This window comes from Cervus elaphus, chromosome 17 (genome assembly GCF_910594005.1).
Source record: "Cervus elaphus chromosome 17, mCerEla1.1, whole genome shotgun sequence".
NCBI classification, from domain to species: domain Eukaryota; kingdom Metazoa; phylum Chordata; class Mammalia; order Artiodactyla; family Cervidae; genus Cervus; species Cervus elaphus.
Genome location: NC_057831.1, coordinates 17327634 through 17353588, shown reverse-complemented (window position 1 = coordinate 17353588; position 25955 = coordinate 17327634). Strand labels below are relative to the sequence as shown.

The window sequence follows — 25955 nt, the reverse complement described above, 5'->3', positions numbered from 1 at the left end:
AAATCCCTTGCATTCCTATATACTAACAATGAAAAAACAGAAAGAGAAATTAAGGAAACAATACCATTCACCATTGCAACAAAAAGAATAAAATACTTAGGAGTATATCTACCTAAAGAAACAAAGGACCTATACATAGAAAACTATAAAACACTGATGAAAGAAATCAAAGAGGACACAAACAGATGGAGAAACATACCGTGTTCATGGATTGGAAGAATCAATATTGTCAAAATGGCTATTCTACCCAAAGCAGTCTATAGATTCAATGCAATCCCTATCAAGCTACCAACGGTATTTTTCACAGAACTAGACCAAAGAATTTCACAATTTGTATGGAAATACAAAAAACCTCGAATAGCCAAAATAATCTTGAGAAAGAAGAATGGAACTGGAGGAATCAACCTGCCTGACTTCAGACTCTACTACAAAGCCACAGTCATCAAGACAGTATGGTACTGGCACAAAGACAGAAATATAGATCAATGGAACAGAATAGAAAGCCCAGAGATAAATCCACAAACCTATGGACACCTTATCTTTGACAGAGGAGGCAAGGATATACAATGGAAAAAAGACAACCTCTTTAACAAGTGGTGCTGGGAAAACTGGTCAACCACTTGTAAAAGAATGAAACTAGAACACTTTCTAACACCATACGCAAAAATAAACTCAAAATGGATTAAAGATCTAAATGTAAGACCAGAAACTATAAAACTCCTAGAGGAGAACATAGGCAAAACACTCTCCGACATAAATCACAGCAAGATCCTCTATGACCCACCTCCCAGAATATTGGAAATAAAAGCAAAACTAAACAAATGGGACCTAATGAAACTTAAAAGCTTTTGCACTACAAAGGAAACTATAAGTAAGGTGAAAAGACAGCCCTCAGATTGGGAGAAAATAATAGCAAATGAAGAAACGGACAAAGGATTAATCTCAAAAATATACAAGCAACTCCTGCAGCTCAATTCCAGAAAAATAAATGACCCAATCAAAAAATGGGCCAAAGAACTAAACAGACATTTCTCCAAAGAAGACATACAGATGGCTAACAAACACATGAAAAGATGCTCAACATCACTCATTATTAGAGAAATGCAAATCAAAACCACAATGAGGTACCATTACATGCCAGTCAGGATGGCTGCTATCCAAAAGTCTACAAGCAATAAATGCTGGAGAGGGTGTGGAGAAAAGGGAACCCTCTTACACTGTTGGTGGGAATGCAAACTAGTACAGCCACTATGGAAAACAGTGTGGAGATTTCTTAAAAAACTGGAAATAGAACTGCCATATGACCCAGCAATCCCACTTCTGGGCATACACACTGAGGAAACCAGATCTGAAAGAGACACGTGCACCCCAATGTTCATCGCAGCACTGTTTATAATAGCCAGGACATGGAAGCAACCTAGATGCCCATCAGCAGATGAATGGATAAGGAAGCTGTGGTACATATACACCATGGAATATTACTCAGCCATTAAAAAGAATTCATTTGAACCAGTCCTAATGAGATGGATGAAGCTGGAGCCCATTATACAGAGTGAAGTAAGCCAGAAAGATAAAGAACATTACAGCATACTAACGCATATATATGGAATTTAGAAAGGTGATAACGATAACCCTATATGCAAAACAGAAAAAGAGACACAGAAATACAGAACAGACTTTTGAACTTTGTGGGAGAATGTGAGGGTGGGATATTTCAAAAGAACAGCATGTATACTATCTATGGTGAAACAGATCACCAGCCCAGGTGGGATGCATGAGACAAGTGCTCCGGCCTGGTGCACTGGGAAGACCCAGAGGAATCGGGTGGAGAGGGAGGTGGGAGGGGGGATCGGGATTGGGAATACATGTAAATCCATGGCTGATTCATATCAATGTATGACAAAACCCACTGGAAAAAAAATAATAATAATAAAAAAAAATAAAATAAAAAAAAAAATAAAAAGTGTCCAGTCTAGAGAAGGGAATTTATTTGGACATGAATCAATACAATCTGATAATATTAATGTTTCAATATGTGTGAATCAAGGAGATTGCAGCATAAGACTTGCATCATTTAGCTGAGATATTTGTTACTTAATACTGTGTCTGTGTCTTTCTAGAAGTAATTTGCATTTTAAAAGGAGACACATAGGTAGGGAGGAATCCAATGATAAAATTCTGACCATATGTCAACTCATGGAAAAGGCAGTCTTTTTGCCTGTCTTAAGGTACCACAACGCTGGTGGGAAATGAAGAAAACAAGTACTGCAGGAATTAAGGAAGAGGGCGCAATGAATGGGAGGAGTCGGAAGTGCCTTGTGGGTTCCAAGGCTTATTTTAAATGTTGCCATATTCAAATTTGGTTATTAGGACCACCGCCATTTTTGATGCTTGCCAATTCTCAAGATATTCGATACATGTATTTTGATGGAACAGATTATGGAACCCTGCTCCACCAACAAATAGGAATGGTTTTTGCCCTTGATCATGACCCTGTGGAAAATAAGGTATGATTTTGCTACTTGAACAGACGTAGCTGTGATTTAAGGACAGAATAGAGGATTTTTGTCATAAAAGATTACTTGGGCTACTTGAAAATCCGCTACAAAGCTTGGAATGATTAGGCAAAGAAAAATTTAAATGGTCATTGAAAATCACTTGAGGAAATTTTAAGGGTGATTCTGTTACCATAAACTGTGTAGCTCAGTTGGTAAAGAATCTCCCTGCAATGCAGGAGACCCAGGTTTGATTCCTGGGTTGGGAATCTGCCCAGGAGAAGGAACCCAGTCCAGTATTCTTGCCTGGAGAATCCCATGGGCACAGGAGCCTGGTAGGCTATAGTCCATGGGGTCGCAAGAGTCAGACATGACTTAGCAACTAAACAAGCAACCCACCCTGGTCCTTACTATGATTCAGCTTTGGGGATGATTTAAACAGAATCTGAGGTTTAGCTTCCTCTTTGGAGGTGAGAATGGGAAGCTAGCACAGTACCATACACACCAGAGGAGTGCCATAAATAGTTTTTGATTTATTTATGTTTAGGGAGAAGTAGGAGGTTGGGATACAGCATATTAAGTATGGATTACTAATTTGCATTTAGTACATGGCCTTAAGGGAAGGATGGCTTTCCTCATGGCTCAGATGGTAAAGAATCTGCCTGCAATGTAGGAGACCCAGGTTCTATCCCTGTGTTGGGAAGATCCACTGTAGAAGGGAATGGCTACCCACTCCAGTATTCTTGACTGGAGAATTCCATGGACAGAAGAGCCTGGCAGGCTACAGTCCATGGAGTCACAAAGAATCAGACATGATTGAGTCACTAACACACATCAGGGAAGGAATTTGGTGACCTCCTGATTATGAAAATCAAGGAACATAAGTCCTACAGTCCATGTGTGAATGGAAATCTAGGATGTTATTTACATAATTTTACATGAAATGTTTTTGTGTAAACATTAGAATTTCTAAATTATCAACCCAATCAGCTATTTGGTCTTTAATTTCTTAGTTATCTTTGTGCTAGATTAGAATGTGCTTGAAATGACATGTTATAGTGTTTTTTTGAAAATTAATCACCCAATAATGATAAAGTTATACAGTTATTAACCTCCCTCCATAATGATTTAGTTATTACTAGATGGTGCTTTTGTTCCTAGAATTTTTAAATTTCATGTTTCTGTTTTTTTCTGATTTGAAGCATTCTAGTAAATGGCCAAAAGAGACAGAGTGAAGTAAATTGATTCTGTGTTTAATCGATATGGATTGGTAGCCAAATATAACTATTTTTGCAAATAGAAGTATTGTGATTTAACACTAGCAAATAATTATTTCTTTTCTATGAACTGAATCTATGTAACTCCTTAGAAGAATTATATAACAGGAAAAAAATTCATAGAATCAGTTCAAGATTCGTTTATTACCAAATTATTTTTTTTCCACACAATCAGTAATTTTTACAATGAGGTGAACAAGAAAACCTAAAATGAACTCTAAATCATATGACTTATGCATGTTTTTTCATTTCTTTGGTCAATGGTCCCATCTTCTTGCTTCTCAAACTGTGGTCCTTGGACCAGTGACCTCAGCATAACCTGGAGCTTTTTAGAACTGCAGATTCTCAGGCTCCACCCCTGACCACTGAATCAGAATCTGCATTTTAACAAGATTCCCCAGATGATACATGTACACACTTAAGCTGGTGAAGCAGAGCACTAGAATTATTTTTTAATATAAGAAGTACCCATTTTTGAATTGTGGAATAGAACCTTTTCTATTTTATCCAGAAAGATGATAGCTCATTATTTAATTATTTTATGAATATTCTCATTATTGTTGATGAGTTTATGTACATATATGTACTCACAGTTAATATTCTACAAATGCTATCATTAAATTGTCAGCCACTCATAGCAATTTTTTATTCTTGTACTTGTTTGATAGTCTGAATATTAAACTGAAAAGCAACTTTGTACTTGCAGGGTATGTTCTGTTGAACAAAATTGATTATTTAAAATGGAATTATATATTGTTAGAGATGAAAGGAACTTTAGCAAATATCTTGTCTGATTTTGTCATTTTTATAGTTGAGAAAATTGAGATTAAATGACTTAAATGAAACATGCACACTGTTATTGGGGATGTAAATTGGTACAACCACCGTGGAAAACAGTATCGAGAGTTCTCAATAAACTAAAAATAAACTCAGCAATATAACCCAGCAATTCCACTCCTGGGTATATATCAGAAAAAAACAAAAACAGTGATTCAAAAAGATACATGGACCCCAATATTCATTGCAGCATTATTTACAATTGCCAAGATATGGAAGCAAATAAGTATCCATCAACAGATGAATGAATAAAGATGTGGTATAAATAAATAAAACAATGTAATACTAATAAGCCATAAAAAATGAAAATTTGCCATTTGCAACAACATGGATGGATATGGAGGCTATGATGCTAAGTAAAATAAGCCAGACAGAGGAAGAAAAATACTATATGATATAACTTATATGTGGAATCTAAAAAAATACAACAAACTAGTGAAAATAACAAAGAAGAAGCAAGCTCACAGATATAAAACAACAAACTAGTGATTACCAGTAGGGAGAGGGAAGCGGGGAGGGGCAATATAGGGGAAGGGGATTAAGAGGTTTAAACTATTATGTAGCAAGTAAAATAAGCTACAGGATATACTGGACAACACAGGGAATATAGCCAATATTTTATCATAACTATAAGTGGAACATAAACTTTAAAAATGGTGAATCACTGTATTATATACCTGCAACATATAACATCATACATCAGCTATACTTCAGTTTTAAAAATATAAAAATAAGTAAAATGATTTAACCAAGGTGATGCAACAAATAAATGCCAAGCAGGGAGATGAAGCTGTGTGCCCTGACTTGCAGTGAAGTGGAGTCCTGTGGATGAAGCAGTGGAAGATAAAGCTCAGCTTACAACCCCCATTAAACTGCTCATCTTTGCTCCCTTTCAAGCTGTTGAAGCCATTAGAGTTTAAATATGATGGCTTTGTTATTGACCAGTGATCAAAGCCAAGCAAATTACCTGCAATAGAAATATGTGCCAGGCACAAGGCTAAGGATATATATATATATATATATATATATATATATATATATATATATATATATAATTAATGCACTTGATAGCATTATTCCCATTTTGCCAATAAGGAAGCTGAGCTTCTGAGACATTGAGTAATTTGCTTAAGTTTATATACATCTGGGAAGCAGCAGAGAGAGAGTTCAGTTCCAGGTGCGTCTGTCTCCAAAGCCAAGCTCTGAATGATTATACTGTATGATACAAAGATTTACTAATCCTGTTTGTATATATTCCACATTTAGTTTTTAAACAAATCAGACTATATGCCTGTGTTCTTTTCTGCAGATATACTTTGCCCATACAGTCCTGAAGTGAATAGAAAGAGCTAAAATGGATGGTTCCCAGCAAGAAAGACTTCTCGAGGAAGAAGTAGGTTTACCGGAAGGTCTTGCTGTTGACTGGATTGGCTGTAAACTCTACTGGACAGACAGAGGGTGTGTGTCCTCTTTCATTGTTAAGTCACATGGGATGGGAGTGGTGGGACATGTAATACAGTTGGCCTCATCCTTCACTTGGAAAACAGGGAGATGTTGCTGGTCCCCTGACTGGCGTCAGAGGAAGATGCCCCCAGTGCTGTCCACAGTCCCTCCCGCCTCCCCACCACCAAGCAGGGCCTTCCTCCTTTCATCAAGATTGTATCTTTCATTAAGGGTGAATAGAGGACCAAGAAAGCAGCGTGTGTTTTTGAACTTCAGGCTGTTGATATCAGAGAAACGCAAAGCCTGTCTGGATACAACCCGCACGCTTTTTCTGAGGCTCTGCTGTGGGTCAGCTGTTACCCAGGTGGCATGGAAGATACACAGGAGCATGGGGAGCTCCATGTTTCTGGTCAGCTTAGGGTAGCCAGGGAGACAAAGTGCATATACACAGGAAAACTCATGCAAACACTTGGTCTGAATCTCAGTATAAAAAAGGTCGTAAGGTCATGCATAAATAATTGCCAAATGAAGGTGGGTGCTCCCAGAGGGGGCTCTGGAAGGGGCTTCAGCCGTCAACTTCCCCTTCATTTTACAGGTTGGGAGGGGGTGGAAACTAAAGCTCATAAGGGCTAAGTGATTTATTCAAAGTTGTACAACATTCAAATGACAAGTCTTGCTGGATCTCACATGTTCGCTCTTTTAAATGAGCGTGAAGGAGGGAGCAAGTGCTTCACGCTGGAGTTGTGAGGAAAGTCCTCTTCAGGGGGGAGAGATGGTGTGTTTTCTCTTTGCAGGGAGACAGCAGGACCAGAGAGAAGCTGTGGTGTGTCTGCCCTCTGGGCACACTGCTCTTGGGGCTGCAGGAAGCACCGCTGAACTTGAGTGTGTGTGTGTGTGTGTGTGTGTGTGTGCCCGTCCTGTGTGAGCCCCAGGAACAGTTGAGGTGGGGAGGAGGGAGAGGAAAGAGAGGGCTGCGTCTCTTGTGTTTGCTGAGAGCCCACTTCCTGCTTCTGAGTGAGAAAGAGCCAATCACAATACCTCATGGGAGAGGCTTAGAGACTCTAGGCTCTGGGACACTGTCTCAGAGGATCTTGAAGCTATGGAGCGACCTGGTGGCCAACTCAAACCTCTGGCATCTCTGCAACCACGTTAAAGTAAAAGAGAGAATGAGCTGGGATTTCACCTCTGAAATCAGTGGTCCCAACACAGAGGAAGAAATCCCAGGGAGTGGGTTTAAATGCTTCAGGGCAGGTTTTCTATGTCACAGAAAACCTCTTTTGGCCTGGATAACCCATGGGAAACAAACAGGCTTTTAAAAATGAGCCAGATGTATGATGTGGTGCTCAGTTATGAATTATACGGTATTTCTCTGTCCAGACCGAGTATATTTTAATTAACTCATTCGTTCATTTATTTGCTTATTCATTTAGCCATACCTTCATCCCATTTCTTTATTCCTTTTGTATTTATTCATTTACTGAATAACTGAAATGCACCAGATACTGCACTAAGAGCTTTGTATCCATATTGACACCCCAAAAGGTAAGTTTTCATATCCCCAGCTTAAAAAAAAAAAAAATGAGAATCAAAGAGGCAAAACAACTTTCCCAAGGTCAAGCAGCCAGCAAGTATTGGATCTGGAATTTGAACTCAAGGGCGACCGTTTCCAAAACTTATGTTTTTAATAATCATAGGTATATGCTGCCTCCAACAACCAGGGTTGATTAAATGTGCTCGACCCAGAGTCACATAACAAGTGAAAATCAACTTCAGTTGTAATAGTGATAAAAATCATAATAAAGGTCTTCTCTGTTTTGAACCTACTTAAAAGGACATTTAAAATGTTACCTGTGCATAATGATAGAGCTTCTACACTGCTGTTCTCAGAAACGCTGATCAGGACAGCAGATGTCAGCCACTTTTGGACTCTCCAAGGATGCTGGGTCTCCTCACATTTCTCACATTCGCACGGCACCTCTAATTTTACGTGTTTGATTAATAGTGGTATGGTACCCACTGCCAAGGCAGTGCCTCCAGGAGATAGACAAGCACCACCCTATCCTGGAGTGTCAGACCTCAAATTCCCTAGTTCATTGACTTGAGTAATAACAAGCCCTTCTCAAGTCCTCTTCCCTCTAAAGGCAGCTGCTAAGAGAAAACCTTTAATTTGTCTGGAAATGAGAGGTTTATAGTTTGAAAACCTTGATATTAGCTAGAAATTTGATTTAAATAACTGGGATTCCTGGCTTGTGATATTAGATTATATAGTAACTCTTAACCAAGTAAAAAAAAAAAAAGCAGAATGGATGCTTATGGTTTATATTGGCTTAGGAGAAGACAGATTCATATTAACATCTAACTGTAGGAAGGAAGGAAGTTGGTAATTCCCCTGGCAACGTTATTATTTAGTGATAAGGGGTCCCGATTCCTAACGTCAGATCCTTAGTAAAAAGAATCAGGAAGAAAACAAAGTAGCCGTTTGCTCATCCTTTTGAGGTGACGAAAACCACTATAAGGTAAGAAAATCATTCTTCTAGAGTTCTGGATAGACAGCTTTTGCCCTGGAAACAGGGTGGATTTAGGTCAGCATCCCCAACCTTTTTGGTACCAAGGACCCGTTTCGTAGAAGACAATTTTTCCATGGACCAGGGGTGGAAGGATGCTTTTGGAATGATTCAAGTACGTTATATTTATTGTGCACTTTATTTCTGTTACTATTACATCAGCCCTGCCCCAGATCATCAGGCAGTAGATCCTAAAGGTTAGGGACCTTTGGTTTAGCGGATCCCAGTGGTGGCATTGAGACCAATTAGATAACGACCCTAAAAAGAAAGATGTTCCACTCGATTGAGGGTTATGCTTGAACTCATGTGAACCCAAATATTCGTCCTTGTCTTTGCTTTCTTATGACCCACACTGGCGTTCAAGACGTGCTTTCTGGCTGAATCAAGCAGAAGTGTGTTTTGGGTGACCCCCTTGGGGAGCTTTGAGAGCAAATGCCTGCTGTCCTGCCTGAGACAGCTCCAGAGTCAGGAGCTTACATCTGTATCAACTCTCATCCCCTCACTCCCACTCAGAACAGTGAGAATTTAGAGATGATATAACAATGAGATCAGAACTGACAGTTGTATCTCCTCTGGTCACAAGCAAGTGGCTTCAGAATTCCTTGCCTCCTACCAAGGGCATAGGCACAGTGACAGATGTGATGAGTGAAGTTGACACATTGAGTTCAAAAATGCCTTCTGCCTAGCAGTACCCTTCCTACAACCCCTTCATCTAGGAATAAAGTGGCACTGCAGTGCAAATAATTTCCAATTATCCACTGCCCTAAAGTGTGCTTGCCCCAGCCCAGGCCCGGAGCCAGTGTTACGTTTGTCTCCCTCCTGCATATGGCATGTAAGGAAGAAGAAATCAAGCCCCTTTCCCCTGTCTAGAAAGGGCACTTGAGCTAGCCACCTGGAGAAGATCTCCTTAGCATTTGTTCTGTAGGACAGGGAGGAGGGAATGGTCCTGCCCTGTATTTCTAGGCAGGTCTGTTGTGTGCACACACTGCCTGGAAAAACAAGGGCTAGGCCTTTCCAGATGTTTATTGAATGAAATATAGCTGTACTTTCTAGGTTGCTGTGGGGAGACTGGGCAAGCAGGCCTCACATTGAAGGGAAAGGAGGTTCTTTTTTATCCCCTCTCTTTGTGATCCTGCCTGTTCCGGGGAGCTGCTGGGGCTCATGGTGCACTCCAAGCCATGGCCCTGAATCTGCCAGTTGCATTCTTTTTTGTTTGCTTGTTTTATTTTTAATTGTAGAATAATTACTTTACAATGTTGCGTTGGTTTCTGCCACAAAGCAGCATGAATCAGCCATACATGTACACATGTCCCCTCTCTCTTGAGACTCCCTCCCACCTCCCATCCCACCCCACCCTTCTAGGTTGTCACAGAGCACCAGGCTGAGCCCCCTCTGCTATATAGCGACATCCCACTAGCTATCTATTTTACACGTTAATGATGTTGAAGCTGAAACTCCAATACTTTGGCCACCTGATGCGAAGAGCTGACTCATTTGAAAAGACCCTGATGCTGGGAAAGATTGAGGGCAGGAGGAGAAGGGGACGACAGAGGGTGAGATGGTTGGATGGCATCACCGACTCAATGGACATGGGTTTGGGTGGACTCCGGGAGTTGGTGATGGACAGGGAGGCCTGGTGTGCTGCGGTCCATGGAGTCACAGAGAGTCAGACACGACTGAGCGACTGAACTGAACTGAATGTATGCGTGGCAATGTCACTGTCTTGATGTGACCCGCCCTCTCCTGCCCCCTCTTTGTCCACACGCCTGTTCTCTATGTCTGTGTCTCTGTTCTTTCCCTGCATACAGGTTCATCAGTACCATCTTTCTAGATTCCATATATATGCATTAATATACGATATTTGGGCTTCCTTGCTGACTCAGATGGTAAAGACTCTGCCTGCAATGCAGGAGACTTGGGTTTGATCCCTAGATTGGAAACATCCCCTGAAGAAGGGAATGGCAACCCACTCCAGTCTTCTTGCCTGAAGAATCCCCATGAGCAGAGGAGCCTGGCGTGCTGCAGTCCATGGGGTCGCAAAAAGTCAAACACAAGTGAGCGACTAAGCAGTGTATGATATTTGTTTTTCACTTTCTGACTTACTTCCCCCTGTGTCAGTTGTATTCTTACACATTCCGTAACATAATTCCTCTTCCTCTCTTTCCCCTCTCTCCTGCCCTCCTTCCTGGCCCTCTCCCTCCCTCTCACTCTTCTGTGGATCTTTAAGCTCTTTAAGGACAGAGCTGGGTTTTGTATACTACTGTGTCTCCAATGCTTAGGGCAATCCCTGACACACATTAGGTGCTTCGTAAATATTTATATGATAATAAAGACTTGTTTGGCAAATGGAAAAACTTAGAAAACGAAAGTTTTCTCCCCAGCCAGATTCCAAAGAGTTGTTATCATTTTTTAATGTGAAGGGTAGCAAATAATATTTCGATTCTCCCATTTGTGTTAGAATCACACGGAAGAAAATGAAAGTCAATATAGCGCTCCCCTTCCCGTTCTGTGTTGGCTGACTCTGTGGCCCCGAGAGGTCTGCTCTCCTGCTCCCTGTGACCTGTGGCCAGAGGCTGGTGGTTCCCCTGGTTCTTACTGGTGCCAGCAGGAGCTGGGAAGTTGTGAAGAGAAAGGAGTGGTGGTATTTATTTACACATCCTGGCTTTAACCCTGTTGGGCCACGGACATAGCCCCTCTTACCTTACCTTTCACTGCGTATTTTAATTACTTGGGTTAAATGTTGAGAAACTAATTAAAACATTGTGTTTAAAAAAAAACGAAACAGACTATGAGCGTGTCGCTCCTGACTTCTGTGTGAGGCTGTGTATGTGCTTGTGCATGTGTGTGACGGGGTTGTTTAGAATGCCTGTTTTGCTCTTCAATAAGCAACAGAGAAAGTCAGTATTTTTGTTTAAAAAGTAAAGTTGGTGTAACAAGTCCCTTTATACTACATGCATTTTAGGAAATCTCTCATTGAAGTGAGTGATTTAAATGGAAAGTATCGTGAAATAATCATTAAGGAGGACATTTCTCTCAGCCACGAGGAATTGCTGTTCATCCGAAGGCCAAGGAAGTAATTGTGAAAATAAGGCCCTTTTTGCTTACATCATAGAACACTTCATGTTTGATGTCCTAGTGTCCAAAATTTGTCTTAAGAACTCAGGTAATCCGTGGAATCAGAAACCAAGAAAACCCATGAGATTTGTTCAAATGTTTGGAAACTATATGGCTAGCATGACTTCCTCCTCCTTTTAATGCCTTTTGATTTACTTGTTTAAAATTTTATTGTTTAGAAAACCCTTCGTTTTAAGCAAATTCAATTTCTTTTTGAAAAGAAATGGGTTGTGATTCATTGATCAATGTGGCATAAGCCCATTACACTGTCCTTTCTTTAAAAACTATGCTATTCCCTGAGAGGGTGGTATTCGGATTGCATGGCTTATGAATTCTCTTTAGAAAAGTCATGAGTTGCAGTGATAGGTCGAACCTAGATTTAGAGAAGAGGAAAGAGAAATTGTGAAAGATTAGAAGGCTCTAGTTGTTAATTGTGAATTGGTGACAAATATTGGTTTATGTTTAGAGAATTGAGAGAATAAACAATCCTTCCTAGTTAAAAATTGAAGATAAAAACCAACACTATTTTATCTACAATGAGAATGTTATGATGGTCTATGGGAAATAATAAACTGATGGAAAATATATCATTAATTTGGAGCTAGCCATGTGACTAGAACAGTGAAAAGATATTGAACTCAAAAAACTCTCAGCACCTGACTCACAGAACTTAAAACTGACCAAGTTAACCAAGTTGATCATATAAAACTGGATAATAGATAAATATGCACTCCCCTTTATGTTGTAACTTTGCATAACCAGTGAATTTTACATATGTATAGCCAAGGGACAGACTAGCAAGATTCCATTGTCTTTTGCAGTGTAAAATACTAATAAGAATATGCACTCAAAAACTTTTGATGTATTTGTATATTTGTAATATATAATATACTACATTTTTAAAACCTAATAATTCCTCTTTATCTAATGATCAGAGCTTAAATTCAGCATTTTCTGTCTGAGTTGTTGTACATAGAGAAGATAATTTTTTGATTTTGAAAATTATTTGTCCAGCATACAGTGCTATGTTTTCTGTATTCCTTGGTGTACCACTTTAGTTTATCCTAAAGTGATTTACATTGATGTTTTTAATAATAAAAGAGTACAAGAATTTTTTCCTTGCAAATTTTATTTGTTATATGTTTTCTTGATTAAAGGAGATTATTCTGGACTGATATGGGAATTAATCCACGAATTGAAAGTTCTTCTCTTCAAGGCAGTAGCCAACTGATTATAGCTAGCTTGGATCTGGTGTGGCCCAGTGGAATAGCAATTGATTACTTAACTGACAAATTGTATTGGCGTGATGCCAAGCAGTCTGTGATAGAAATGTCCAATTTGGATGTTTCAAAATGTCAAAGACTTGCCCAGAAGGATGTAGGTAAGGCTTTGATTATATTTTTGCCAGTATGCATGCATGCATGCTAAGTCACTTCAGTTGTATCTGACTCTGCATCCCCATGGACTGTAACCCGCCAGGCTTCTCTGTTCATGGGATTCTCTAGGCAAGAATACTGGAGTGGGTTCCCATGCCCTCCTCCAGGGGATTTTTCTGACCCAGGGATCCAACCTGCGTTTCCTGTGACTTCTGCATTACAGGTGAATTCTTTACCACTGAGCCACCAAGGAAGCCCTGGTAAGGCTTTGAAATGGGTGATTTCTTTAACTTGATTGAGTGTTGACGAGTGTTAACACCCACACACACACTCACATACACTCACCACCCCCATACCCACACACATACCTTTAAACACATGGTGAGAAAGGAATAGAAACAAACAGGCTAACAGATTTCTCCAGGAGCTTATAAACTATGAAGATTATTTTAACATTGGAATATTAGATTAAAAAAACAGTGCTGCATTATCATCTCTTTGCCAAGATTTCTTAGAAGCAGAATGAAAATATTAAACACTTTAAAACTTTTTAAAGAACTTCTTCAGTTGTTATCATTTCCTATGTTTTATAAAATGTCATTTTCACAAGTGATAACATTCCCTTTAGCCATTCTGTGCAAAGATTAATAAATTTTCCCTTCTATTATATTTTCAGCTTTTGCATAGGGTGTCATGTATTTTCATAAATAGTTTTGAAACATGGTAGATTATACTATCTGTTAGAAGTACAGATGGTTATGAGATGATGTAACAGTGGGGGATTCATTTTGACAGTATTTGAACTGGACCATGCGGTAAATAAATGCTGATAAAACATTATCATTTGAAATAAGCTTGCAAAATTTGGTCTTTGTATGTTAGTCCTGCCAGAATACATTAACTGAAATTCATTCGGAACGTACTGGAGAGCCATTGCATAATTCTTGAGCAGGAACTGTATCTGATAAAATTGGTATATCAGGATGGCCACTTAGGTAACAGTACAAGGGTTGGATTGGAATTTGGAGAGAAAGGAGTGAGTTAGGAGGTTACAACAGTTGTTCAGTCAACAGTTAATAGAAGCCTGAACTAGAACATTGCCATTTAAAAATAGAATGGAGGATTAGAGTATTAAAAAAAAAAAAACACTGTGAATGAAAAGCAGATTTAGTAACAGATTGGATGTCAGAATAAAGGCCAGGGAGATGTTGAAGATGCTTCAGGAATTTAGAAACTGGTTGGTTGAGAAGGTGAGAAAACGTGGTCTATCTCTTCTAGGATAAAGCTAACAAAACTAATAATTTGTATAAGGTTTTAATTTTGCCCTTTGATAATGAATTTCTAGATTTGTATTATACATTAAACAGATCAAGATAAATATAATTTAAAATTCTACCTACTTCCAAGCTTCTTAAAAATGAACATACTTCACATGTATGTAGTCATAGGCTTTATCATCCATGCGCCCAACAGATATTTATAGAATCTTGTAGGAAGTAGAGATACAGTGGAGGGTACAGTATGGTTCCTATGAAGTCACCGATTCTAGTAAGGAGACACACATTGTTAAAAAATGAGTCTCCAAATAAATGTAAAATTATAGCTTTGATATATAAAGGGATTTGAAAATTCCTAACTAGAATGTAAAGACATCATATTCTAAGCCAAAAAGTATAGCAGATATTTTATAAATAATTTGCATTGCTCTAATCTATGACCAATGCAACTTCCTATTAAATACATTCACAAATACAAATAATTTGGTATGAAAATATCTAAATAAACATTCTCATCATTATAGTGCCACCTGCCGGTATAAAAATGGTAGCATCTCAACGACCAATTCAGGGCTTTTCATTTAAAGATTGAAGGAATTCATTCTTAATTTAACACACAATTGTGGCTCTCCTGTAGACAATAAATAAGGACGATTATATCTAGTGTGGGGTTTGTGATGAAAAAACTATATAGCTAATTCTGACACATACTACAACATAAACCTTGAGGTTGTTTATTTGCTAAGTCGTGTCCATTTCTTGCAACCCCACGGACTGTAGCCTGCGAGGCTCCTCTGCTCATGCGATTCTCCAGGCAAGAACACTGGAGTGGGTTGCCATTTCCTTGAGGACATTTGGCTAAATGAAATAAGCCAATTACAAAAGACAAATATTGTATGATTTGACTTAACCTAAGGTATTTATTTGGAGAAGGCACTGGCAACCCACTCCAGTACTCTTGTCTGGAAAATCCCATGGACGGAGGAGCCTGGTAGGCTGCAGTCCATGGGGTTGTGAAGAGTCGGACACGACTGAGCAACTTCACTTTCACTTTTCACTTTCATGCATTGGAGAAGGAAATGGCAACCCACTCCAGTGTTCTTGCCTGGAGAATCCCAGGGACGGGGGAGCCTGGTGGGCTGCCGTCTATGGGGTCACACAGAGTCGGACACGACTGAAGCGACTTAGCAGCAGCAGCAGCAAGGTATTTATTGAATAGGATAGTCACACTTACAGAAACAGAAAGTAACATAGGGTTTGCAAAGGACTGGCCGGGCAGGAACTGAGAAGTTGTCTAATGAGTATAGATCTTCAGTTTTACAAGATAAAAACAAATTCTGGAAATTGGTTGTACAGCAACGTGAATGTTTTACCCTACAGAAACTGTGGTTAAGTCTTAGGCTTAGAGGGTAAATTTTGTGTTAGGTATTTTTTTTTATCTCAGTAAGCAAAACAAAACAAAAGTTATGTAAAAAGTTCCCTTCCTGCATTAATGGCTGTAATTTGGAGCAAAGGCTAGATATTAAAATGAATCTTAAGGGCCCCCATCAATAATGATGGGCGGAGACTCATTTCACCGGGACAAAGCATTTGTGTTTCCTGCCACTAGAGGGAGACATTCATCCTAATCCACTAAATCCATTGCTCATTTGCAAAAATGACTGGTTTGGGAAATGTGACTGTATGTGCAGTGATAAAAAGCTTCCAAACCTACGGGTCGTTAGCCGTAGCCTCTAACCACCTGAGATAGTATATTAAAACATCTCCCAGCTTACTAAACACTGGAATATTTTATCAGAGCAGTTTCAGTGGCATGGAGAGGTGGGTTTAGTTGAGGTAAGATGGGAAGAGCCCGCTTGCGGGTTGATTAGAGCCATGAATATGGAAGCAGCAGATAATAAATGACTTCCAAGGAACTTGGCTGCAAAGGGTAGGAGAGAGACGAAAAGAAGAGAGGTCAAGGGGATGAGGGAATTAAGATAGAAGAGACCTGGAGATATTAATCAGCTAAAGGAAAGAAGCTGGAGAGATGAAGAGAGTGAATAAATGAAAGGGGTAATTGACAGAACAAGGTCCTAGAGTAGGAAAGGGGGTAGGGGTTTACTGCATGGAAATGTGTTGGAGATGGGAATTTGAGGAGACCGTTATTCAGTCACCTTACATTTTTAAAAACTTTAACAAAAACCTAAGAATTTAGTCTACTACTTATTACTGCCATTCAAAAGACAAGGAACCTAAAAAAAATTTTTTTAAAGAAAATAAAAATGCCTTATTACTTTATATTACTTTTTGTAAACCATATCTTCCCATTTCAGCTCCAGTTAAGAGTCAAAATACTTCTCACAATATTGCAAAGGGAAAGCTGGCTTCCAATTGGTACTAACTTAGCTTAAGAAGAATGTATTTTCACGGGGTAGGCAGATATATAGTCCTAAGAGCAACTTCTTCATTATTAAAAGGAGTGCCATTTTTAAATCACTACTGGTCGTTATGTAAATCAGTAAAAAAAAAAAAAAAAAATTCTGGAAAAAAAAAGACAAGGAACCTACAACTAACAGGAAGAAAATAACTTACACAGTCAAGTTGTTTAGCCTAAAAATAGTGATAGAATCACTGAACACGGAAACATTCCTTCCCGGGTCTCCTTCTTGGTGGTATTATGTCAATCACCCACATTCTCTCACTTCTGAATGCTGAGTGACAACAGGCTTTGCTAGGACTTCATACCACCAGGCTCCCCTTCTAACAGGTTTCCTCATCGTGTGGGTTCTCCTTGATGTAGGTGGCTCATTACATTCCTTAGCAGCTTATTAAAGAATTGATTTAGTGTAGGAATTGGGTATTCTTTGTCCTTTGAAAAATACTTATGATAAAAACAAGATGTTTGTGATGGATTTGACTGCTCCCAGGTCACCCATTTGCTGTGGCTGTGTTTGAGGATCACGTGTGGTTCTCTGATTGGACTATGCCATCGATAACAAGGATGAACAAGAGGACTGGCAAAAATAGTGTATATCTCCAAGGCAGCATGCTGAAGCCCTCATCTCTGGTTGCAGTTCATCCACTGGCAAAACCAGGTACACTGGTCTTTCTTTGGCATCTGCAACTGTTTAAATTGCTTGATGGCAGGGCAGGGAGGGGGGTGTTGCAATTCTCACTAATTTGGGTAGATGTTAAGATTTCCTGAGACTTGAATTTTGTTTAAACTAAGACAGTCTAGTAATGAATTTGGGCTTTATTCCTTCAAGCTCATCTTTTCTTCTAATTAGTGTTTACTTACTTGCTCCTTTTCAAAGACTCAGGTTAAAGGCGCAAAGTCCAGGAGCAGCGATGGTGGGGGAGCAGTTTAGAAACTGGCAGTGGAAGCTTCTACCTACATTGGACCTCTCCCCACCTCCTGAGAAAGCCAGTGAGTAAGCTTCAGCCAGCAGTAGGTAAAGCAAAATGGAAAGGCCACTTAGTTTCCATTGTAACTCTTCTTTCTGAATCACCCTTTGTCAGTTTGACTGGATGATGAATCAGGAAATAGGATTCCTATCTTCCCAAATAGCTTCTCGAACAAAAGTACTGGCTAAATTCAATAAATACTCATAAGGTAATAACTTTCTGAGCTTATCTGAGAACCAGTGGCTCTTTATAGGAACTCTCCTGAAATAGCTCTTGATATAAACTCCACTTAGATACAGTGTCTCTCCCCCAAGCTGAATGCTGTAGTTTGCATCAGTGGCAACCTTTTCATCTGCAAGCCCATCTGTGAATGCATGTCTTCTCCCTGCTAGGAGCAGATCCCTGCTTCCATCGAAATGGAGGCTGTGAACACATTTGCAAAGAGAGGTTTGGAACTGCTCAACGGCTGTGTCGTGCAGGTTTTGTGAAAGCTCCAGATGGAAAAACGTGTCTGGCTCTCTATGGCCATGGATGTTGACAGATAGTGTGGCAACCTGTGCAGCCGAAATATCTCACTTTGGCTCAGGAATATTATTCTATATTGATTCCTGTGCTTGTGGTGATTTTTAATATTTTGTGTTATTAAAAGCTCCCTTACTTTTAGGGATGCCAACTGTCTTTTTTTCCCCCTCTCTCTCTCTGATGAGTTTGGGCTCCTCATTACAAATTAAATTCAACTGGCCTCCCTTCCCTGATGATTCAGACTGTAGGAGACCCAGATTCAGTCCCTGGGTCTGGAAGATTCCCTGGGAGGAAGGCATGGCAACCCACTCCAGTCTTCTTGCCTGGAGAATCCCATGGACAGAGGAGCCTGGTGGACTATAGTCCATGGGGTCACAAAGAGTTGGACACACCTGAGTGATTTTAACTTTCACTTTCAACTGTAAAATTAATGAACATAAATAACATTCAAAGTCTTCCAATGCTTCAGCCCCCCATTTATGATGTAAGAGACCCAGGTTCGATCTCTGGGTCTACAAGATCCCCTGGAGTAGGAAATGGCACCCCACTCCAATATTCTTGCCTGGGAAATCCCAAGGACAGAGGAGCCTGGTGGGCTACAGTCCCTGGGGTCACAAAGAATTGGACACGACTGATTAGGTACGCACACACAGCTTACTCTTGGAAATAAACGCCAGGATTTTACCAACTCAGGGAATGTTCAAAGACATTTTGTCCAGAAATTTTATGGCCTCTATTTTAAAGGCAGTCATATTCAACTCCCCCCCACATGACTGTCTTAATATGAAAAGAAAAGTCCTTTATAATAAATAAATTGAGGATACCAAACAAGTATATCTTGTCAATCCAGACTGACAAGGCTTGTGATCCACATTTTAAAAAACTAAACATGACTTCAAGGAAGAATAGATCTGATATAACATGTAACCAGAGGTTCTATTTTACTTCCCTTGAATGTGCATCCAGACAAGTAAGGTGTATTTGGATTCATCTCTTGACAGACATCTAATAAGAGAGAACCTAAATTTTATTTTAGATGTTTATAAAATTCATATTTATCCAATAAGCATGATATATGTTAGATGACAGATTGACAGCAAATGGATTAATTTATCCATGGACCAGAACTGGATATTTTGGATTTTCAGATCTATTAATTGTTGCCTTAGGATAACAATTCTCAATTTTTTTTGATTTCAGGACCTTTTTATGCTTTTAAAATGATTGAAAAACTGAAGGTTTTTTGTGTGGGTTTTATCTATTAAGATTTATGACATTAGAAATTAAAACTAAAAATCTAATATCTATTAAAGTTACAGTAATCTATTATATGTGAACATGTTTTATAAAAAGGAAATCTCAATTTTTCAAAACAAAAATATGTAGTGAGAAGCATGGCATTGTTTTACATTTATATTTTTAATGTCTGACTTAATAGAGGGCAGCCAGATTCTCCCATCTGCCTCTCTGTTAAAGCTGTTGCTGTGTTGTTTGGTTGGAGTCTATGAAGAAAATCTGGCCTCAGACAGACATGGAGCTGGAAAAGGAAAGATTGCTTAATAGCCTTTTCAGATGCCCTTTTGGTGTATCTTCTTTTGATATAATTTCAGAACTAGACAGATGGTAGTTTCTTAGAGCCTGTTGCAATGTTGAATCTGAAGTCATATCAGTGAACTTCTTGTCCTCTGCTATATTAAAACCCAGCATTCTTGTTTTATGTTTTGCATGAATCTTTTGCTATGCATGATTTTGTTGTGTTTTGGTCATTTAAAAATATTGATTGACTGAGTCATGCACATCTTCTGAATGTCATACTAATATACCTATAATAATGTTCATGAGTTATTATCATCAAACTCATCAGAAAAGTTTTTGAGTGTCTGGATCTTGTCAAAAACTTTTTGTGGAAAATTTTGTAGAATTGTACTTTTCACTTGAAAACTCCAATCTTATTATTGGCAACAAGCACTGTGAGCTAATTTTCCTTGAAGAGACAGCATCGCTTCATTCATTTTTGAAAAAATGCCAAATCCTCAAGTGTTACTGACACAGTTTATCAAACATTCTTTCAGGTAAAAATCATGTTCAGTGGAAAAAAGAGGCTTGTTTTAGCTCAAACATCTGAGTTCACAGATAGACATCATGAGTTCAGTGTGTGTGCTTTTATGTGTGCTTCCCATTTCATTATACAGGGTATTAAACAGCAAGTAGTCCATAGTCAAGATTTTTAAAAATTAATAATTTTACTGCTCCATCATGGTCTTTTAAAGGTGGAACTGGAGTGTGTGTATGCGTGCATGTGTGTGTATGTGGCAGTGAAGAACCTGACCACAGTAGACATGCCACTAGAAGCATGAGTTGATTCACGCTAAGGCAGCACACTTTACCCGTCATTGCTTTTGCCCCATTGGTCAACACAGTGAAAATAATAATGGAGTTATCTGCCTTTTATGAAAACAGTTTTGACCTTCTAGGTGGCATGCAATGAGACCTCAGGGATCCATGGACCACACTTAGAGAACACACAGTGTTTTAGGGGATCCATTTCTCCTGTGTTCTGGGGAGTTGCTTAGGTCCCATGCCTATGTTAAGTTATGGTTTATATATATATATATATATATACATATATATATGCTCTTCCACATTTCTAAATACTGGCAAAGTCAGGCTAAAATAAATGTCTAAAGCAGCCTGAAGGAGAGAGTGTATATATGAAGGCAGGTTGGGGAGGTCAATGTGTCCTCAATAATGGCAAACAGTGATTATGACCTGATTCTGTGCATGAGGATTTTGGTATTCTACTTTTACCATTTATGCCAGTACCTAAGAGTCCTGTCTTTCTTCCTGGCTCTCCCCACCCTCAATCGCATGGAGGGAAGCTGAGAGGGTGTGGTGTGGCGGGGAAGGTTTTCTAAGCTAGATCCTGCGAGCTTCTCTGAATCCTCCTACTCTTTTTTTTTTTTTTTTTCTGCACAAAGGTTTCTTTTTATTCATAACATTATTATTTAAGTCAATAAATTTTTAAGGATTTTCACACGTCCTGATTCTTTCCACTGCCAGTCACCATAGTTCCTCCAAAGTTGTCACCTTCAAGGCAGCCCTACAAAAAGTTCTGCTCAATCCACAGCTGTGATGCCACAGCTGTTTTAGTTGGGCCTCTCTGATCTTCAGTGGAGTGCACTTCAAAGTTTGCCACCTGTAATCTTTAAGATCCAATTTCCTCAAGCAGTTCACTATAGGTTCCTGTTTAGGGTCAGGAGATGGGATGTCTAGTTCTCTAAAAGCTTATCAAGTTCAAATGATATTAATTCCTATGTTATCACACCCTAGAACTTGACAGAGATCATTGGGATATGCCAATACCTAAGATAAAAAAAAATTGTTAGGTTTTTCATAGTTTAATAGGCAGCTATGTCTTGTAGTTCTTTCCCACAGATCTAACAGGTAGTTCTATGAGTAAAGGAAACTACATAGTTACTCTATGAGGCGTTTCCAACGACGTAGGTTTATAGAAAAAGCCCCATCGGGATAGACCTCAACTGAATCTCCTACTCTTAAGTATGAGTCTGAACTCATAGCCAACAAGCAGCCATAAATATAAATTAACTCAAACATTTCTTAAATCACACATGGTAAATTAGCTGTATCTATTGGCCTTCCATAGGCAGTGGAGCAAATCGGAGTAATGGAGTCACACCATTGGACGTCTCAGCCAGCAGCAGAGAGCTTGAAGGTAACATGACAGAGTCTCAACTCCTGCTAGTGGCTGAAATCATGGTGTTGGGTATGAATCAGGAGATCTTGGATACAGCTTTGGTTCCAACAGTTTCCTCCTACTCATTCAAAATCCTGAATGATCTCTTTAACTTAATGTTGACTAAATCTATGCAAAGTGAGTGATGCCAGACTTTGGACTCAAACTTTGGTCCTTCTCTTCCCAATGGTTTGCCATATTACATGGCTCCATATTAGACTGGACATGAACTTTACTTGATGAGAGTTGATGAACTTCTTTTTTTAAAAGAAATCTAACTTGGAGGCAAAAGTGAAAAATAGGCCAGAACAGATTTGAGTGGATCCTCATCCATGCCTCGTATTTTTGGTATTTGACCCATTTAGCTTTACTTCCATCATTGTGAAAAGCAGATGGTGCAGTTCAGTTCAGTTTGCTCAGTGGTGTCCTCAGGGGTGCTCTTTGTGACCCCATGAATCACAGCACGCCAGGACTCCTTGCCATCACCAACTCCAGGAGTTTACTCAAACTCATGTTCATCGAGTTGGTGATGCCATCCAGCCATCTCATCCTCTGTCGTCCCCTTCTCCTCCTGCCCTCAGTCCCTCCCAGCATCAGGGTCTTTTCTAATGAGTCAGCTCTTCGCATCACGTGGCCAAAGTATTGGAGTTTCAGCTTCAGCACCAGTCCTTCCAATGAACACCCAGGACTGATATCCTTTAGGATGGACTGGTTGGATCTCCTTGCAGTCCAAGGGACTCTCAAGAGTCTTCTCCAACACCACAGTTCAAGAGCATCAATTTTTCGGTGCTCAGCTTTCTTCATAGTCCAACTCTCTCATCCATACATGACCACTGGAAAAACCATAGCCTTGACCAGATGGACCTTTGTTGGCAAAGTAATGTCTCTGCTTTTTAATATGCTGTCTAGGTTGGTCATAACTTTCCTTCCAAGGAGTAAGCGTCTTTTAATTTCATGGCTGCAGTCACCATCTGCAGTGACTTTGGAGCCCCCCAAAAAAAAGTCTGACACAGTTTCCACTGTTTCCCCATCTATTTCCCATGAGGTGATGGGACCAGATGCCATGATCTTAGTTTTCTGAATGTTGAGCTTTAAGCCAACTTTTTCACTCTCCTCTTTCACTTTCATCAAGAGGCTTTTTAGTTCTTCTTCACTTTCTGCCATAAGGGTGGTGTCATCTGCATATCTGAGGTTATTGATATTTCTCCCGGCAATCTTGATTCCAGCTTGTGCTTCAACCAGCATAGCATTTCTCTTGATGTACTCTGCATATAAGTTAAATAAGCAGGGTGACAATATACAGCCTTGACGTACTCCTTTTCCTACTTGGAGCCAGTCTGTTGTTCCATGTCCAGTTCTAACTGTTGCTTCCTGACCTGCATACAGGTTTCTCAAGAGGCAGGTCAGGTGGTCTGGTATTCCCATCTCTTTCAGAATTTTCCACAGTTTATTGTGATCCACACAGTCAACAGCTTTGGGATAGTCAATAAAGCAGAAATAGATGTTCTTCTGGAACTCTTGCTTTTTCGATGATCCAGCGGATGCTGGCAATTTGATCTCTGGTTCCTCTGCCTTTTCTAAAACCAGCTTGAACATCTGAAAGTTCACGGTTCAGGTATTGCTGAAGCCTGGCTTGGAGAATTTTAAGCATTACTTTAATAGTGTATGAGATGAGTGCAATTGTGTGGTAGTTTGAGCATTCTTTGGGATTGCCTTTCTTTGGGATTAGAATGAAAACTGACCTTTCCCAATCCTGTGGCCACTGCTGAGTTTTCCAAATTTGCTGGCATATTGAGTGCAGCACTTTCACAGCATCATCTTTCAGGATTTGAAATAGCTCAACTGGAATTCTATCACCTCCACTAGCTTTGTTCATAGTGATGCTTCTTACAGCCCACTTGACTTCACATTCCAGGATGTCTGGCTCTAGGTGAGTGATCACACCATCATGATTATCTGGGTTACGAAGGTCTTTTTTGTACAGTTTTTCTGTGTATTCTTGCCACCTCTTCTTAATATCTTCTGCTTCTGTTAGGTCCATACCATTTCTGTCCTTTATCGAGCCCATCTTTGCTTGAAATGTTCCCTTGGTATCTCTAATTTTCTTGAAGAATCTCCAATCTTTCCCATTCTGTTGTTTTCCTCTATTTCTTTGCATTGATCACTGAGGAAGGCTTTCTTATCTCTCCTTGCTATTCTTTGGAATTCTGCATTCAGATGGGAATATCTTTCCTTTCCTCCTTTGCTTTTCACTTCTCTTCTTTTCACAGCTATTTGTAAGGCCTCGTCAGACAGTCATTTTGCTTTTTTGCATTCCTTTTCCATGGGGATGGTCTTGATCCCTGTCTCCTGTACAATGTCCCGAACCTCTGTCCATAGTTCATCAGGCACTCTGTCTATCAGATCTAGTCCCTTAAATCTATTTCTCACTTCCACTGTATAGTCCTAAGGGATTTGATTTAGGTCATACCTGAACGGTCTAGTGGTTTTCTCCACTTTCTTCAATTTGAGTCTGAATTTGGCAATAAGTTCATGATCTGAGCCACAGTCAGCTCCCATTCTTGTTTTTGCTGACTGTATAGAGCTTTTCCATCTTTGGCTGCAGAGAATATAATCAACCTGATTTTGGTGTCGACCATCTGGTGATGTCCATGTGTAGTCTTCTCTTGTGTTGTTGGAAGAGGGTGTTTGCTATGACCATTGCGTTCTCTCGTCAGAACTCTATTAGCATTTGCCCTGCTTCATTCTGTACTCTAAGGCCAAAATTGCCTGTTACTCCAGGTGTTTTGACTTCCTACTTTTGCATTCCAGTCCCCTATAATGAAAAGGACATCTTTTTTGGTTGTTAGTTCTAAAAGTTCTTGTAGGTCTTCATAGAACCGTTCAACTTCAGCTTCTTCAGCTTTACAGGTTGGGGCACAGCCATGGATTACTGTGATATTGAATGGTTTGCCTTGGAAATGAACAGAGATCATTCTATCATTTTTGGGATTGCATCCAAGTACTGCATTTTGGAATTTTTTGTTGACCATGATTGCTGCTCCATTTCTTCTAAAGGATTCCTGCCCACAGTAATAGATATAATGATCATCTGAGTTAAATTTACCCATTCCAGTCCATTTTAGTTCGCTGATTCATAGAATGTCGATGTTCACTCTTGCCATCTCCTGTTTGACCACTTCCAATTTGCCTTGATTCATGGACCTAACATTCCAGGTTCCTATGCAATATGGCTCTGTACAGCATCGGGCCTTGCTTCTATCTCCATCACATCCACAACTGGGTATTGTTTTTGCTTTGGCTCCATCCCTTTATTCTTTCTGGAGTTATTTCTCCACTGATCTCCAGTAACATATTAGGCACCTACCGACCTGGGGAGTTCCTCTTTCAGTATCCTATCATTTTGCCTTCTCATACTGTTCATGGGGTTCTCAAGGCAAGAATACTGAAGTGGTTTGCCATTCCCTTCTCCAGTGGACCACATTCCATCAGGCCTCTCCACCATGACCCGACCGTCTTGGGTGGCCCCACACGGCATGACTTAGTTTCACTGAGTTAGACAAGGTTATGGTCCATGTGATCAGATTGGCTAGTTTTCTGTGATTATGGTTTTAGTGTGTCTGCGCTCTGATGTCCTCTCGCAACACCTACCCTCTTACTTGGGTTTCTCTTACCTTGGACGTGGGGTATCTCTTCACGGCTGCTCCAGCAAAGCGCAGCCACCGCTCCTTACCTTGGAGGAGGGGTTTCTCCTCACGCTTCTCCTGACCTTGGACGTGGGGTTGCTCCTCTCGGCCACCGCCCCTGACCTCGGGCGTGGTAGGTTGGTTGCTTCAGCTGCTCCAGGAAGTTCACAAACAACAAATGTTAGATTTTATCCTTCTCTATTGTACACTTATCACCAAGATG

The 25955-nt window shown here is 39.8% G+C and overlaps 1 protein-coding gene and 1 non-coding gene across 2 annotated transcripts in view; one reads left to right on the top strand and one right to left on the bottom strand.

Annotated features, from left to right (window-relative positions):
• The window catches only part of EGF (epidermal growth factor), a 98342-nt gene that overhangs the window by 48300 nt on the left and 24087 nt on the right, over positions 1–25955 (top strand). Inside the window, 8 exon segments of the mRNA XM_043870762.1 lie at positions 2371–2507; positions 5919–6067; positions 11579–11645; positions 11648–11685; positions 12888–13111; positions 17293–17460; positions 18163–18303; positions 21957–22076. Of these exon segments, the coding sequence (XP_043726697.1) occupies positions 2371–2507; positions 5919–6067; positions 11579–11645; positions 11648–11685; positions 12888–13111; positions 17293–17460; positions 18163–18303; positions 21957–22076 (1044 nt within the window).
• Positions 21702–21832, bottom strand: LOC122673653. Its single transcript, XR_006334775.1, has one exon. It is a non-coding gene; the product is annotated as a small nucleolar RNA SNORA18 (small nucleolar RNA).